General features: G+C 47.4%; 1 protein-coding gene across 1 annotated transcript in view; it reads left to right on the plus strand.

The window, feature by feature from the left end:
* Positions 1 to 12,682, plus strand: part of LOC137519472 (serine/threonine-protein phosphatase 6 regulatory ankyrin repeat subunit B-like) — a 132,368-nt gene that overhangs the window by 38,543 nt on the left and 81,143 nt on the right. The window contains exons 6-7 of the mRNA XM_068238426.1: positions 3,011 to 3,109; positions 4,187 to 4,288. Coding sequence (XP_068094527.1) covers positions 3,011 to 3,109; positions 4,187 to 4,288 — 201 coding nt within the window. The remainder of the gene's footprint in view (positions 1 to 3,010; positions 3,110 to 4,186; positions 4,289 to 12,682) is intronic.

Here is a 12,682-nt window from a genome sequence, read left to right on the forward strand (position 1 = left end):
CTGTGCTGCTGGAGGACTCTGCTCCTTCCTCTAACTCTCCTCTCCTGATATACTCTGTGCTGCTGGAGGACTCTGCTCCTTCCTCTATCTCTCCTGATATACTCTGTGCTGCTGGAGGACTCTGCTCCTCCCTCTAACTCTCCTCTCCTGATATACTCTGCACTGCTGGAGGACTCTGCTCCTTCCTCTATCTCTCCTGATATACTCTGTGCTGCTGGAGGACTCTGCTCCTTCCTCTAACTCTCCTCTCCTGATATACTCTGTGCTGCTGGAGGACTCTGCTCCTTCCTCTATCTAACTCTCCTCTCCTGATATACTCTGTGCTGCTGGAGGACTCTGCTCCCCCCTCTAACTCTCCTCTCCTGATATATTCTGTACTGCTGGAGGACTCCACTCCATCCTCTAACTCTCCTCTCCTGATATACTCTGTGCTGCTGGAGGACTCTGCTCCTTCCTCTAACTCTCCTCTCCTGATATACTCTGTGCTGCTGGAGGACTCTGCTCCTCCCTCTAACTCTCCTCTCCTGATATACTCTGTGCTGCTGGAGGACTCTGCTCCTTCCTCTATCTAACTCTCCTCTCCTGATATACTCTGTGCTGCTGGAGGTCTCTGCTCCTTCCTCTAACTCTCCTCTCCTGATATACTCTGTGCTGCTTGAGGACTCTGCTCCTTTTACTATCTAACTCTCCTGATATACTCTGTGCTGCTGGAGGACTCTGCTCCTTTTACTATCTAACTCTCCTCTCCTGATATACTCTGTGCTGCTGGAGGACTCTGCTCCTTCCTCTAACTCTCCTCTCCTGATATACTCTGTGCTGCTGGAGGACTCTGCTCCTCCCTCTATCTCTCCTCTCCTGATACTCTCTGTGCTGCTGGAGGACTCTGCTCCTTCCTCTAACTCCCCTCTCCTGATATACTCTGTGCTGCTGGAGGTCTCTGCTCCTTCCTCTAACTCTCCTCTCCTGATACTCTCTGTGCTGCTGGAGGACTTTGCTCCTCCCTCTAACTCTCCTCTCCTGATATACTCTGTGCTGCTGGAGGACTCTGCTCCTACCTCTATCTCTCCTCTCCTGATATACTCTGTGCTGCTGGAGGACTCTGCTCCTCCCTCTAACTCTCCTCTCCTGATATACTCTGTGCTGCTGGAGGACTCTGCTCCTTCCTCTATCTAACTCTCCTCTCCTGATATACTCGGTGCTGCTGGAGGACTCTGCTCCTTCCTCTCTAACTCTCCTCTCCTGATATACTCTGTGCTGCTGGAGGACTCTGCTCCTTCCTCTAACTCTCCTCTCCTGATACTCTCTGTGCTGCTGGAGGACTCTGCTCCTCCCTCTAACTCTCCTCTCCTGATATACTCTGTGCTGCTGGAGGACTCTGCTCCTACCTCTATCTCTCCTCTCCTGATATACTCTGTGCTGCTGGAGGACTCTGCTCCTCCCTCTAACTCTCCTCTCCTGATATACTCTGTGCTGCTGGAGGACTCTGCTCCTTCCTCTAACCCTCCTCTCCTGATATACTCTGTGCTGCTGGAGGACTCTGCTCCTTCCTCTATCTAACTCTCCTCTCCTGATATACTCGGTGCTGCTGGAGGACTCTGCTCCTTCCTCTCTAACTCTCATCTCCTGATATACTCTGTGCTGCTGGAGGACTCTGCTCCTTCCTCTAACTCTCCTCTCCTGATATACTCTGTGCTGCTAGAGGACTCTGCTCCTTCCCCTGACTCTCCTCTCCTGATATCCTCTGTGCTGCTGGAGGACTCTGCTCCTTCCTCTATCTAACTCTCCTCTCCTGATATACTCTGTGCTGCTGGAGGACTCTGCTCCTCCCTCTAACTCTCCTCTCCTGATAAACTCTGTGCTGCTGGAGGACTCTGCTCCTCCCTCTAACTCTCCTCTCCTGATATACTCTGTGCTGCTGGAGGACTCTGCTCCTCCCTCTGACTCTCCTCTCCTGATATACTCTGTGCTGCTGGAGGACTCTGCTCCTCCCTCTAACTCTCCTCTCCTGATAAACTCTGTGCTGCTGGAGGACTCTGCTCCTTCCTCTAACTCTCCTCTCCTGATATACTCTGTGCTGCTGGAGGTCTCTGCCCCTCTTTTTCTCTCTCCTCTCCTGATATACTCTGTGCTGCTGGAGGACTCTGCTGCTCCCTCTATCTCCCTTCTCCTGATATACTTTGTGCTGCTAGAGGACTCTGCTGCTCCCTCTAACCCTCCTCTCCTGATATACTCTGTGCTGCTGGAGGACGCTGCTTCTTTAACCTTCCTGGCGGTAACCACGTAGTTCGGGGTAAGCCGCGCAGGAGTATTTCTCAGGCCCTACTGGGCCGATTTGCATAATTTTTTTTTTCAACACGCAGCTAGCACTTTGCTACCTGCGTGTGCACTCTGATCGCCGCCACGTCGCACCGCAGCCGCTCGCTGCGCCTTCCCCCCCAGGGGTGGATCGGAACTCCCAATGACGTCACGAGGTCGATGACGTCATCCCGCCCGTTGCCATGGCAACGGGGGAAGCCCTCCAGGAAATCCCGTTCTTTGAACGGGATTTCCTGATCGCAGATCGCCGGAGGCGATCAAAGCGGGCGGGGGGATGACGCTGCACAGCTGCTATCATGTAGCGAGCCCTGGGCTCGCTACATGATTTGAAAAAAAAAAATTCAAAAAACACTGCTGCGCTGCCCCCTGGCGGTTTTTAATAGACCGCCAGGAGGGTTAACCATGTACTGTAACTATAATTTCTGCCTTTGCCTTTTTCCCCACCAGCATCCTGAAGCTATCCATCACACTCCGTAGGTCCTCACACATACAGTGATATTTGTGCACAGAGTCCTCCTGACCAAGAGTCCTGACAGAGTCCTCCTGACCAGCTCAAGTCTCACCTGCACTTCTTTTAGATTATTTGTTGAGTTGTTTATGTCAGTTATTTGCTTTAGATTGTAATAATCACAGTAGAAAGTTTCACTGGCATAATTGTGTCTTACTGTGTCAATATACTGCCTGTCAATAACAGAAATATGGTGACTCAGCCCTTCATGCCTGTTGTAGAAAGCGAGATGTGGAACTTGCCAAACTCCTGGTGGAATTGGGAGCTCCTGTGGACTGCCAGAATGTGAGTACCGTGGCGGTTTCTGACCTCTGTATTCTACATTTTATGCAGATCAGTTCAGTCCAGTTACAAACACTGCATGTCTGTCTCAGGTACCTCAGGGGTGGGGCTATGTGTCCGACAACATGGGCAGGTTCCTCCAGTTACAAGTGCTACATGTCTGTCTCAGGTTCCTCAGGGGTGGGGCTATGTGTCCAACAACCTGCACATGTTCTTCCAGTTACAAACACTGCAGGTCTGTCTCAGGTTCCTCAGGGGCGGGGCTATGTGTCCAACATCTTAGGTGGTTCTGACTCTGAGAAAAAAGAGAAAGAATAACAACAAAAAATATGTTTTACTTATCCATCTTCAATATGTTTTTTCATTTTTTAAATAAAAAAAAAAAAAGAGTTTGTTCCTCAGAGTTCTTATGGCGTGGCTAATCTCTTAGAGCAGAGGGGTAATTACCGTAATTTCAACTTCAGGTATACTTTGAAGGAAAATTTCACTTTTGCCCAGAAACGCTGCATGTTTTTGGTTCTGCTTTACGATAAAGGTTGCGAAGATAAACAGAAAGCCTTATTTTAGATTGATGACGGTAGCTTGTCTTTACATTTATACTTTCATGGTCATTTCAGCACCGCTTTGAAGTGAAATTTGCTTGCCTTGTGTATTTAAATTCAGATGCTCAGAATAGTAACAGACTCTATCAAGCATGGGGGGGTTGGGAAATTCTTGCCAGTCACTCAGTTTGTGCAGGCAGGAAAACAAGCAACAATTATCCCTGAACTGTGCAGATAATCAGTTCTGCAAGAAGGAAGTAAAACTAGGCTGTCTGCACTGAAAACCAGCAGAGCTCAGAGTACAGATGTCAGACTAGAAAATGAATGCAGCTTGATGGTACACTCAGTTTTGGAAGTATCTCTCTGTCTGTAGAGTAAAACGGAAAAAAGTAATTTTTAATAACCTTGAATTGTAGAAATAGTCATGCAGCCCTGATACATCTTTATAGCAATTTTTTTTAGCAAGAGTAGAATTTCATTGGAAACGTATGTTCTGGATATTATGGTTCTGTCATACATTGCATCTTTTCCCCCTTAGGCGGAAAGCCAGACGCCGTTACACATCGCTGCCTGGGAAGGAGATGAAATTATGGTGAAGTTTTTACACCAGTGTAAAGCCAATCCCAATATCACAGACCAGGTAAACCCTTCTCGGCTTAGTGCTACTATTTTGGTAGTAATCGAGATAAACAGAGGAACACCAAGAGCCCCAATAGTGTAGTATGTATTGACAAAGGGGATAATGACAAAGAGTAATAGTTGTTATACTCACAAACATGGGTCACCAATAGGCAACCACTGTAAAGGCAGGTGGGGAGATTATTCTGACCCCACTCAGGAATAAGAAGTCGCTCTCTGTAGATAGTAGAAAAGGGTCGCAACCCTCCACTCAGGGTGGATACAATATTATATAGGAGAGAACAGAGGCGCCAAAAGGATAAAAGGGGTTTTTAAAGGAGCTTAAAAGCCAAAAAATTTTGGTAATTAGAGGAGGCAGTGGTGGACTTACCCCCTCCAAGCAGACACAACACGACTGTACATTCAGTCTATTTATTAACGAACTCCAGATAAAACAAAGCAACGCGTTTCACGGGTCAGTGCCCGCTTCCTCAGGCAATAGAAAAAGGAGTTACAGCATCTAGCAAAACAAACAATCTGATTTTTATTGAAAAAAAGAAAAGGAAAACCCTGAAAAATCAATAGTTTCTTTCTCTGATTTTTTTTTTTTAATTTCTTATACAATCGATTATTTATATTTAAAAAATGAAAAATCTATCAATTTGATTGTAATGTGTATGACCACCATTAATAAAGTTTTATTTTGTTTTGTTTTGCTTTACTTATCTGGATTCAGAAGTTACAGGGGAGCTCCCCAATAAGGATGAGGTTCAACTTTCGCTTGACTCATAAATTTGATGAAAATATTATGGAATTTCTTTGCAAGATATCCATTTTTGTGAAAATAAGAACTTTCTTGACCATGTGATTTCTCCTGCCCATAGACTTCACTGCATTTGGTTACACTGTGTTTTAGCACGCCCATATATTTTTGGGAATATTCTCATTTGTGAAAAATTGGGACGTTTTTACAAAAATGATGGTGAAACAAAAATGGCCATATTTGCTCATCACTACTCCCCAATTATATACCAATACAAAAACTCACGGAGGCAGAATAAGTGCAGAAGACTTCACCTTTAGTGTTGATTACAAAAGTCCCTCCAGGGCTCCTCATTGGTGTATCAACAGACCAATGGCAATCCTCCAGTTTGGACCAATGGGGAGCCCTGGAGGGATTTTAAAGTGTACCTTAGGCGGTGCATATAGCAGCATTTATACTAACCTGAGGTTTCCACCAGGCCTATGCACTCCATTGCCTCGCTGTCCTCCCGGACGGCTCTGTTCGCGTACAATGTTTACCGGTAATTAGCGCCAGTCGGGCTGCACTGCGCATGCGCGGCCCGACCATGCGCCCTCCTCCACCGTCGAGCTTTCAATGTAGGGATTGTGACGGCCAGGCATGCACAGTGTGGACTGGTGCCTATTACCAGCAATGGTACATAGAAGAGGGAGACCGCTACACTCACACAATCGTCCAAAAGGGAGCTGGGAGTTCCAAAGCCAGAAGTCCAAAGGTAATAATAAAAATCCCGCTGCACCAGATGGTAGGGCAAAGTGAAAAAATCTTTATTTCGTTAATCCATGTCAAATGTTACAGATAAAAGCTCACGCGTATCGGAGCAAGAGATGGCTCCTTAATCATAGCTTTGATTAAGGAGCCATCTCTTGCTCCGATACGCGTGAGCTTTTATCTGTAACATTTGACATGGATTAACGAAATAAAGATGTTTTCACTTTGCCCTACCATCTCAGGGGCAAACGCAGGATTTTTAAGGGGGGGGTTCCTGAAAGGTCCAGAAGCACGTATGTCCCGAGTGCTTCCGAATACAGGTGGCTCCATACTGCCCATGCACAAAAGTGCGCTGGCGTATTACGGAGCTGCCTATCTTTGGAAGTACTCAAGGACACGGGTGTTTCTGAGGGCTTCTGGTAGCAGCAAATGTGAACGGGGTACAGCGCTGGAACAACTCCCCAAGAGAGAAACGGCAGATAGACTTAGTTTGGACAATTCAGTGGAATATGCTACATAGTGTCACATAGCGCAAGCGATACCCATATGATGCAGGGATATAGGCATCTGCGGAAGATGGCGGCGCTACATAAATACTAAATAATAATATTTTGCCTCACCAGGATTGCACTTTTATTTAGCTTTCCTGTAAGACAAGAACACACAGTCAGCTCTAGGGGAAGAGGGAAACAAAGGTGAATGAGGGAGGGCTGGTGCACACCAAGAGTGCTTCTGAGCGTTTTTCAAATCAACAGTGATTTGAAAAGCGCTTGGCTAATGTTACCCTATGTGGGTGTTCCCACAGCAGCGTTGTGATTTTTTCAAAATCGCAGGTATACTGCATGTAGCATGTTTTTGAGCAATTCATTCAAAAATCGCTCTGAAAATCACTTCACAAAAACACACTCACAAATTGCTAGCGATTGCTATTGTCATTTTGGCGTGCACTAACCCAGAGAGAGGAGTGGAGAAATTGAGAATAGCCCCGGAGATGGAGCAGAGAACTTATCTGTATTGAAGTCCCACATCACACAGGCTACTTGCCTGTAATCGGACTCCTGTCCCTGTCAGTCTCTCACACAAGTCAGAAAGAAGCCCTCCTGGAGTCTAGGGACTGTCAAAAACTTTTCAGCTTGTTATCCACAGTTCCACACCTTATCCACACATGCAGTCATTATAACAATGGGGAGAGACCAGACAGATGTTTGCACACGGACCCTGAGTCCAGGCAAGCTCTGCATCATGCTGTGCATATTTACCAGCTTGCCTGCACTCTAATTTCATCATGTCTGACACTTCTGTGCTGTGGAGAGTCCAGGACTCCATAATCAACATTCTCTCACTGTAGGCTGCATCTTCTTGTGAGGGTTGTGAGGGAAGCTGGGCTGCCTCTCTCATTCTATTAGCTGGAGGGAAGCACCAGAAGTAAGAAGGGAGGGAGAATGAGGTTGTTTATATTATGCGGGCTTCCCTGGCTGAATACACAGCTCAGTGCAGGGGGGAGGTTCCAGACACCCGGAACAGCCCCCTGAGTTCGCCAGTGCATCTGGTGCAGCGGGATTTTTATTATTACCTATTACCAGCAATGGTTGTAAATTTATGGAGCTGCTTGGGAGGGACGGCGGTCGGCGAGGGGGGTAACAGAGTACCGGACAGGACTAAAAATGTCACCACCAGTGATAGATTTCAAAATGTAAATCACTGAGAGGTAAGATTTCACAATGGGCAAACACTGACTAAATATTTAAATATTTTTTTTACAAAAGAAGCAATTTTATTAAAGTGGACCTGAACTCTTGCACAGGTCAGAAGGAAAACAGAGAGAAATGCACCCTGTGTGTATTCAGAGTTTAGCCTGTCTAATTCCCCCTCATCTGTGACTAATCACAAGTTGTAATTTGACCTGTGTCACCTGACTGCCGTGGCAGATAATCTCGTTAGAAAGCACAGGATATTAACAATAGGTCTGCTTCCATGAAAGCAGGAAGTAAAAACACTGGAGATGTATTGCAGGATTTATATCAGCTGTAACGAAGAAATGTTTTTTTTTAAAGGTTATTAACTTTCAAAAAGTTTTATTGTTTTCAACTTTATCAAAACAATGAACAGGAGATATGCAATACATAGTATAAGGTATATATGACAGCCTTAGATATACGTTGTTCAGATAGATATATCTCCAGGGGGTGACAGAAAAGAAAAAGGGGTGTATCAGGCACGGCGATAACCGCCTAAGCGGGTTCAATTCACATACAGACTTCCGGCCGTTGGCAGCTGCGAGGCATCAAGTACCAACAGCCTTCATAACCCAAGCCTATAGCTATAACACATTTGCAAAGGCCCGGCTGCAGAAGTTGCGGGCCGGCTCTCAGGGCTACTGGGGCCTGAGGGCGGGAAAGGGTTGGGGGGGAGAGGGAAGGGAATAAGACAAACAAAAACAAAACAAAAAAAAAACAAAAAAAGAAGGGGGAGATGAAAGGCGCAGGAAGAGGGTGTTGAGAAGACAGACTGAGAGAGAGTAAGAAGGTTGAGATCTGTAGAGGAAGAGAAGACTAATAGGAAGAGTGGAAGAAAGAAGAAAAGAAAAGAAAGTCACAACCAGCCTGCTGTTGGGCATGAAATGGAAGAATTCGCCTGGGGGTCTAAGATATTGGGGAGGGCGCATAATGTCTGCCTCTGGCTAGACTTCGGTGACGTTTTGTGGGATCCAGTGGGTATAATTTATGAAATAGGGCTTCCAAACTTTTTCAAATTTAGGCAGGGAGTCGTCCAGTATAGCCTTCATCCTGTCAAAGCATAGGGCGGAGCTTAAATTGGACTTAAAAATGTCAAATGATAATAAGGGGGTTCTCCAGGAGCGGGCTATTACCCTTTTAGCTGCTAATAGGATATGCTGTAGTAGCTTATATTGGGGGATGGTGAGCCCCTGGGGTTTCATACCGAGAAGGGCTATTTGTGGCGATTTGGGTATCTGTGTTTTGAATATAGTGTATATTACCTGGTAGACCCTGATCCAAAATTTGCGTGTTTTAGGGCATTGCCACCAGGTGTGTAAGTATGTTCCCGGTTGGCTACAACCCCGGAAGCAGAGGCCTGAGACACCTGGCTTAAATTTGGCTAAACGGTCTGGCATCAGATACCATCTGAGAACGACCTTGTATTGCGTTTCCACCAAGGATGCACTAATAGAGCACCTGGGAGTGAGCTTCCAGATGTCGTTCAGGTCCTCAACCCCAATGGTCGTGTCCAGTTCCCGTTCCCATTTTAGTATATATTGTGGTTTTGGTAAGTGGCGAGGGGAGACCACACATCTGTAAATCATCGAGATTAGGCCTGGGGACATAGGATCAGAGGAACATACATGTTCAAAGCAAGATCTAGTCAGTAGAGATGTCCTGCGGTTGAGGATACTATTTATAAAATGAGAGATTTGAAGGTATCGAAAGCGTTCAGTATCGGCAGGGGCGTAGCAATAGGGGGTGCAGAGGTTGCGACCGCATCGGGGCCCTTGGGCCAGAGGGGCCCCGAAAGGCCCTCCCTCATCTACAGTATTAGCTCTCTATTGGTCCTGTGCTCATAATAATCACTTCTATAGATACTTTGAATAGTTGTAATCATTAACAAACTATTCCCCATCCCCTTCTTGCACCTCTGACACTGTAGTTGCCATTGGCAGGTTTTGGTGCGCCGCATCAATTGTTATGTATAGAGTGCTTGGGGGGCCTCATGTAAAACTTGCATCGGGGCCCATGGCTCCTTAGCTACGCCACTGAGTATCGGGTATTTGCCTATGCTCCTTCAGTGCGGGAAATGTTTTCACCGAGCTGTTAGTGACTAGGCTATAAATTGTGACAAGGTTGTTCTGTTGCCACCATCTGAAGGCTGTTTGATTATGTAATCCTGGAGGAAAGGAAGGGTGGCCTAGAAAGGAGAGGAGTGGTAAGTGAGGAGATATAAGGCTGCCCTTTTCTTTAATTTGGTTCCATGTTTTTAGGGAGTGCGAGACAATTGGGTTCTTTACTTTATTACTGTGTTGCCTTTCCAGCCAAAGGAGATTGCGGAGTGCAACAGGGTGGCAAATTGCACTCTCAATGCTGCACCAGGGAGGGGGTTGGGATGTGACGAACCAGGCCGTTAACTGGGCTACCTGGGCAGCCATGTAGTATATAGCAATGTTTGGGACCCCTAGACCTCCATCAGTGCGCAGCCTGTAGAGTGTCGTCCTTGCTATTCTAGGGCCTGAGCCTTTCCATATGAAAGCGAGTAGGTGTGTTTGGATTTTCTTGAGGAAGGAGGGAGGGACCTGTACCGGGAGTACTCTGAACACATATAGTAGTTTGGGTAGGATCACCATTTTGATGGCGGCAATGCGGCCTATCCAGGAAATAGCATAGCGTTTCCAACATTCAAGAAGCTGTGTGATTCCCTGGAGTAACTTGGGGTAGTTGGCACTGAACATGTCTCTGTAGCTACCAGTGAGATTAACGCCCAGGTATTTTAGCTTCTGCGTTTCCCAAACAAATTCATAGGAGGATTTCAGGTTAGATACAACTTCTGGGGGGAGGGAGATATTGAGAGCTTTAGACTTGGAGCTATTGATTTTTAAAGAGAACCCGAGGTGTGTTTAAAGAATGTTATCTGCATACAGAGGCTGGATCTGCCTATACAGCTCAGCCTCTGTTGCTATCCCAAACCCCCTAAGGTCCCCCTGCACTCTGCAATCCCTCATAAATCACAGCCATGCTGTAAGGCTGTATTTACATCTGTAGTGTCAGTCTCAGCTGCTCCCCCGCCTCCTGCATAGCTCCGGTCCCTGCCCCCGTCCCTTCCCTCCAATCAGCAGGGAGGGAAGGGATGCAGGCGGGGACTGGAGTTCTGCAGGAGGCGGGGAGAGCAGCAGACTGACACTATAGAGATAAACACAGCCAGCTCTGACAAGCTGTTTGTCAGCAGCGTGGCTGTGATTTATGAGGGATTGCAGAGTGCAGGGGGACCTTAGGGGGGTTTGGGATAGCAACAGAAGCTGGGCTGTATAGGCAGATCCAGCCTCTGTATGCAGATAATATTCTTCAAATCCACCTCGGGTTCTCTTTAACCCGGAGATATCCTCAAAGTCCAGCAGTATATCAGATAGGTTAGCTAATGATACTGAGGGGTCTGTGAGAGTAAGAATCACGTCGTCCGCATATAAGCAGAGTTTGTGATGTTGCCCGGCCAGGGATATCCCACCCACCCCCCTGTGGCGGTTGATCATGATTGCCAGGGGTTCCATGGCCAAGGCGAATAGCAAGGGTGAGAGGGGACACCCTTGGCGGGTGCCCCTCTGTATAGGAAACACAGAAGACCTGTAGCCATTGTACTGTACAAATGCCGCAGGGGAGTGGTATAGGGCTCTAATCCAGGATAGGACATTAGGTCCAAATCCCCAAGTCTGAAGCAAGGTAAATAGGTAGCCCCATGATACCGTGTCGAATGCCTTCTGTATATCGAGTGATAACAGCATCATGGGGGTATCTGCGTGGGACGCAGAAGAGATCAAATGTAGGACCCTTCTTATACTATCTCCCGCCTGACGGCCGGGCATAAATCCAACCTGATCCAGCCCAACCAAGTTATTGATCTCTTCGTTCAGTCTAGTCGCCAGTATTTTGGCCAGTAGTTTTATGTCGACATTAAGCAAAGAGATCGGCCTGTAATTGGACCAGACGGTTGGGTCAGTGCCAGGCTTAGGGATCATGCTTATGCCAGCTAGTAGAGAGTCAGGTCCAGGCCCGCTTCCCTTCAGAATGCTGTTGAAGGCTTTTACCAAGGGGGGTGCCAATATTGTAGCAAATTTCTTAAAATATAAGGCTGCAAACCCGTCAGGGCCGGGAGCCTTATTGGCCTTAAGGGTTTTGATGGAGAGGAGGACCTCCTCTTCCGAGATAACACGGTCTAACTTTTGGCGGACAGGCTCAGCGACAGGGGGGAGAGGGAGGGAGTCTAATATGTTGTCTAGCAGGATTCTGTTATCTGCAGGTGGTTGCTTATAAACCATCGCAAGCCCTTTCTGAAAGATTTCGGTGATCTTAACAGGATTGCAGGTATAGTTATTATTACCTGTGTGTAGTTTAACCAGCTGGGCGGTATGGACGAGCTCAGCTCGTCCAGTACCGCCGGAGCCTGCCGCTCAGGCCCTGCTGGGCCGATTTGCGCCAAATAAAGTGCAGCACACGCAGCCGGCACTTTGCCAGCCGCGTGTGCTGCCCGATCGCCGCCGCTCTGCGGCGATTCGCCGCGAGCAGCGGCGAAAGAGGGTCCCCCCAGCCGCCTGAGCCCTGCGCAGCCAGAACAAAAAGTTCCGGCCAGCGCTAAGGGCTGGATCGGAGGCGTCTGACGTCAGGACGTCGGCTGACGTCCATGACGTCACTCCGCTCGTCGCTATGGCGACGGTGTAAGCAAAACAAGGAAGGCCGCTCATTGCGGCCTTCCTTGTTTATTCTGGGCGCCGGAGGCGATCGGAAGAACGCCTCCGGAGCGCCCTCTAGTGGGCTTTCATGCAGCCAACTTTCAGTTGGCTGCATGAAATAGTTTTTTTTTAATTTAAAAAAAACCCTCCCGCAGCCTCCCTGGCGATCTTATCAGAACGCCAGGGTGGTTAAGAGCCTTAAACTGGGGGTCCAGATGACGTAGTCTACGAGCAAGCATAGTAGTGGGTTTATTGCAGTTAACATAAAATTTATGTTTACTCCACCTTATTTGTTTTTCGGCTGTGCTGGAAAGGAAGAGGTTAAGGGCTTCCTCTGTCCTAAAGCGGGCCTGTTTATTTTTAGGAGAGGGATCTTTATTGTGTTGATCTACTGCCTCGGCGTATGCCTGTTCCAGGGCCAGCTGCTCCTGTCTCTTTTTCTTCTTTTTGCTTGA

Source organism: Hyperolius riggenbachi, chromosome 5 (assembly GCF_040937935.1).
Source record: "Hyperolius riggenbachi isolate aHypRig1 chromosome 5, aHypRig1.pri, whole genome shotgun sequence".
Taxonomy (NCBI): Eukaryota; Metazoa; Chordata; class Amphibia; order Anura; family Hyperoliidae; genus Hyperolius; species Hyperolius riggenbachi.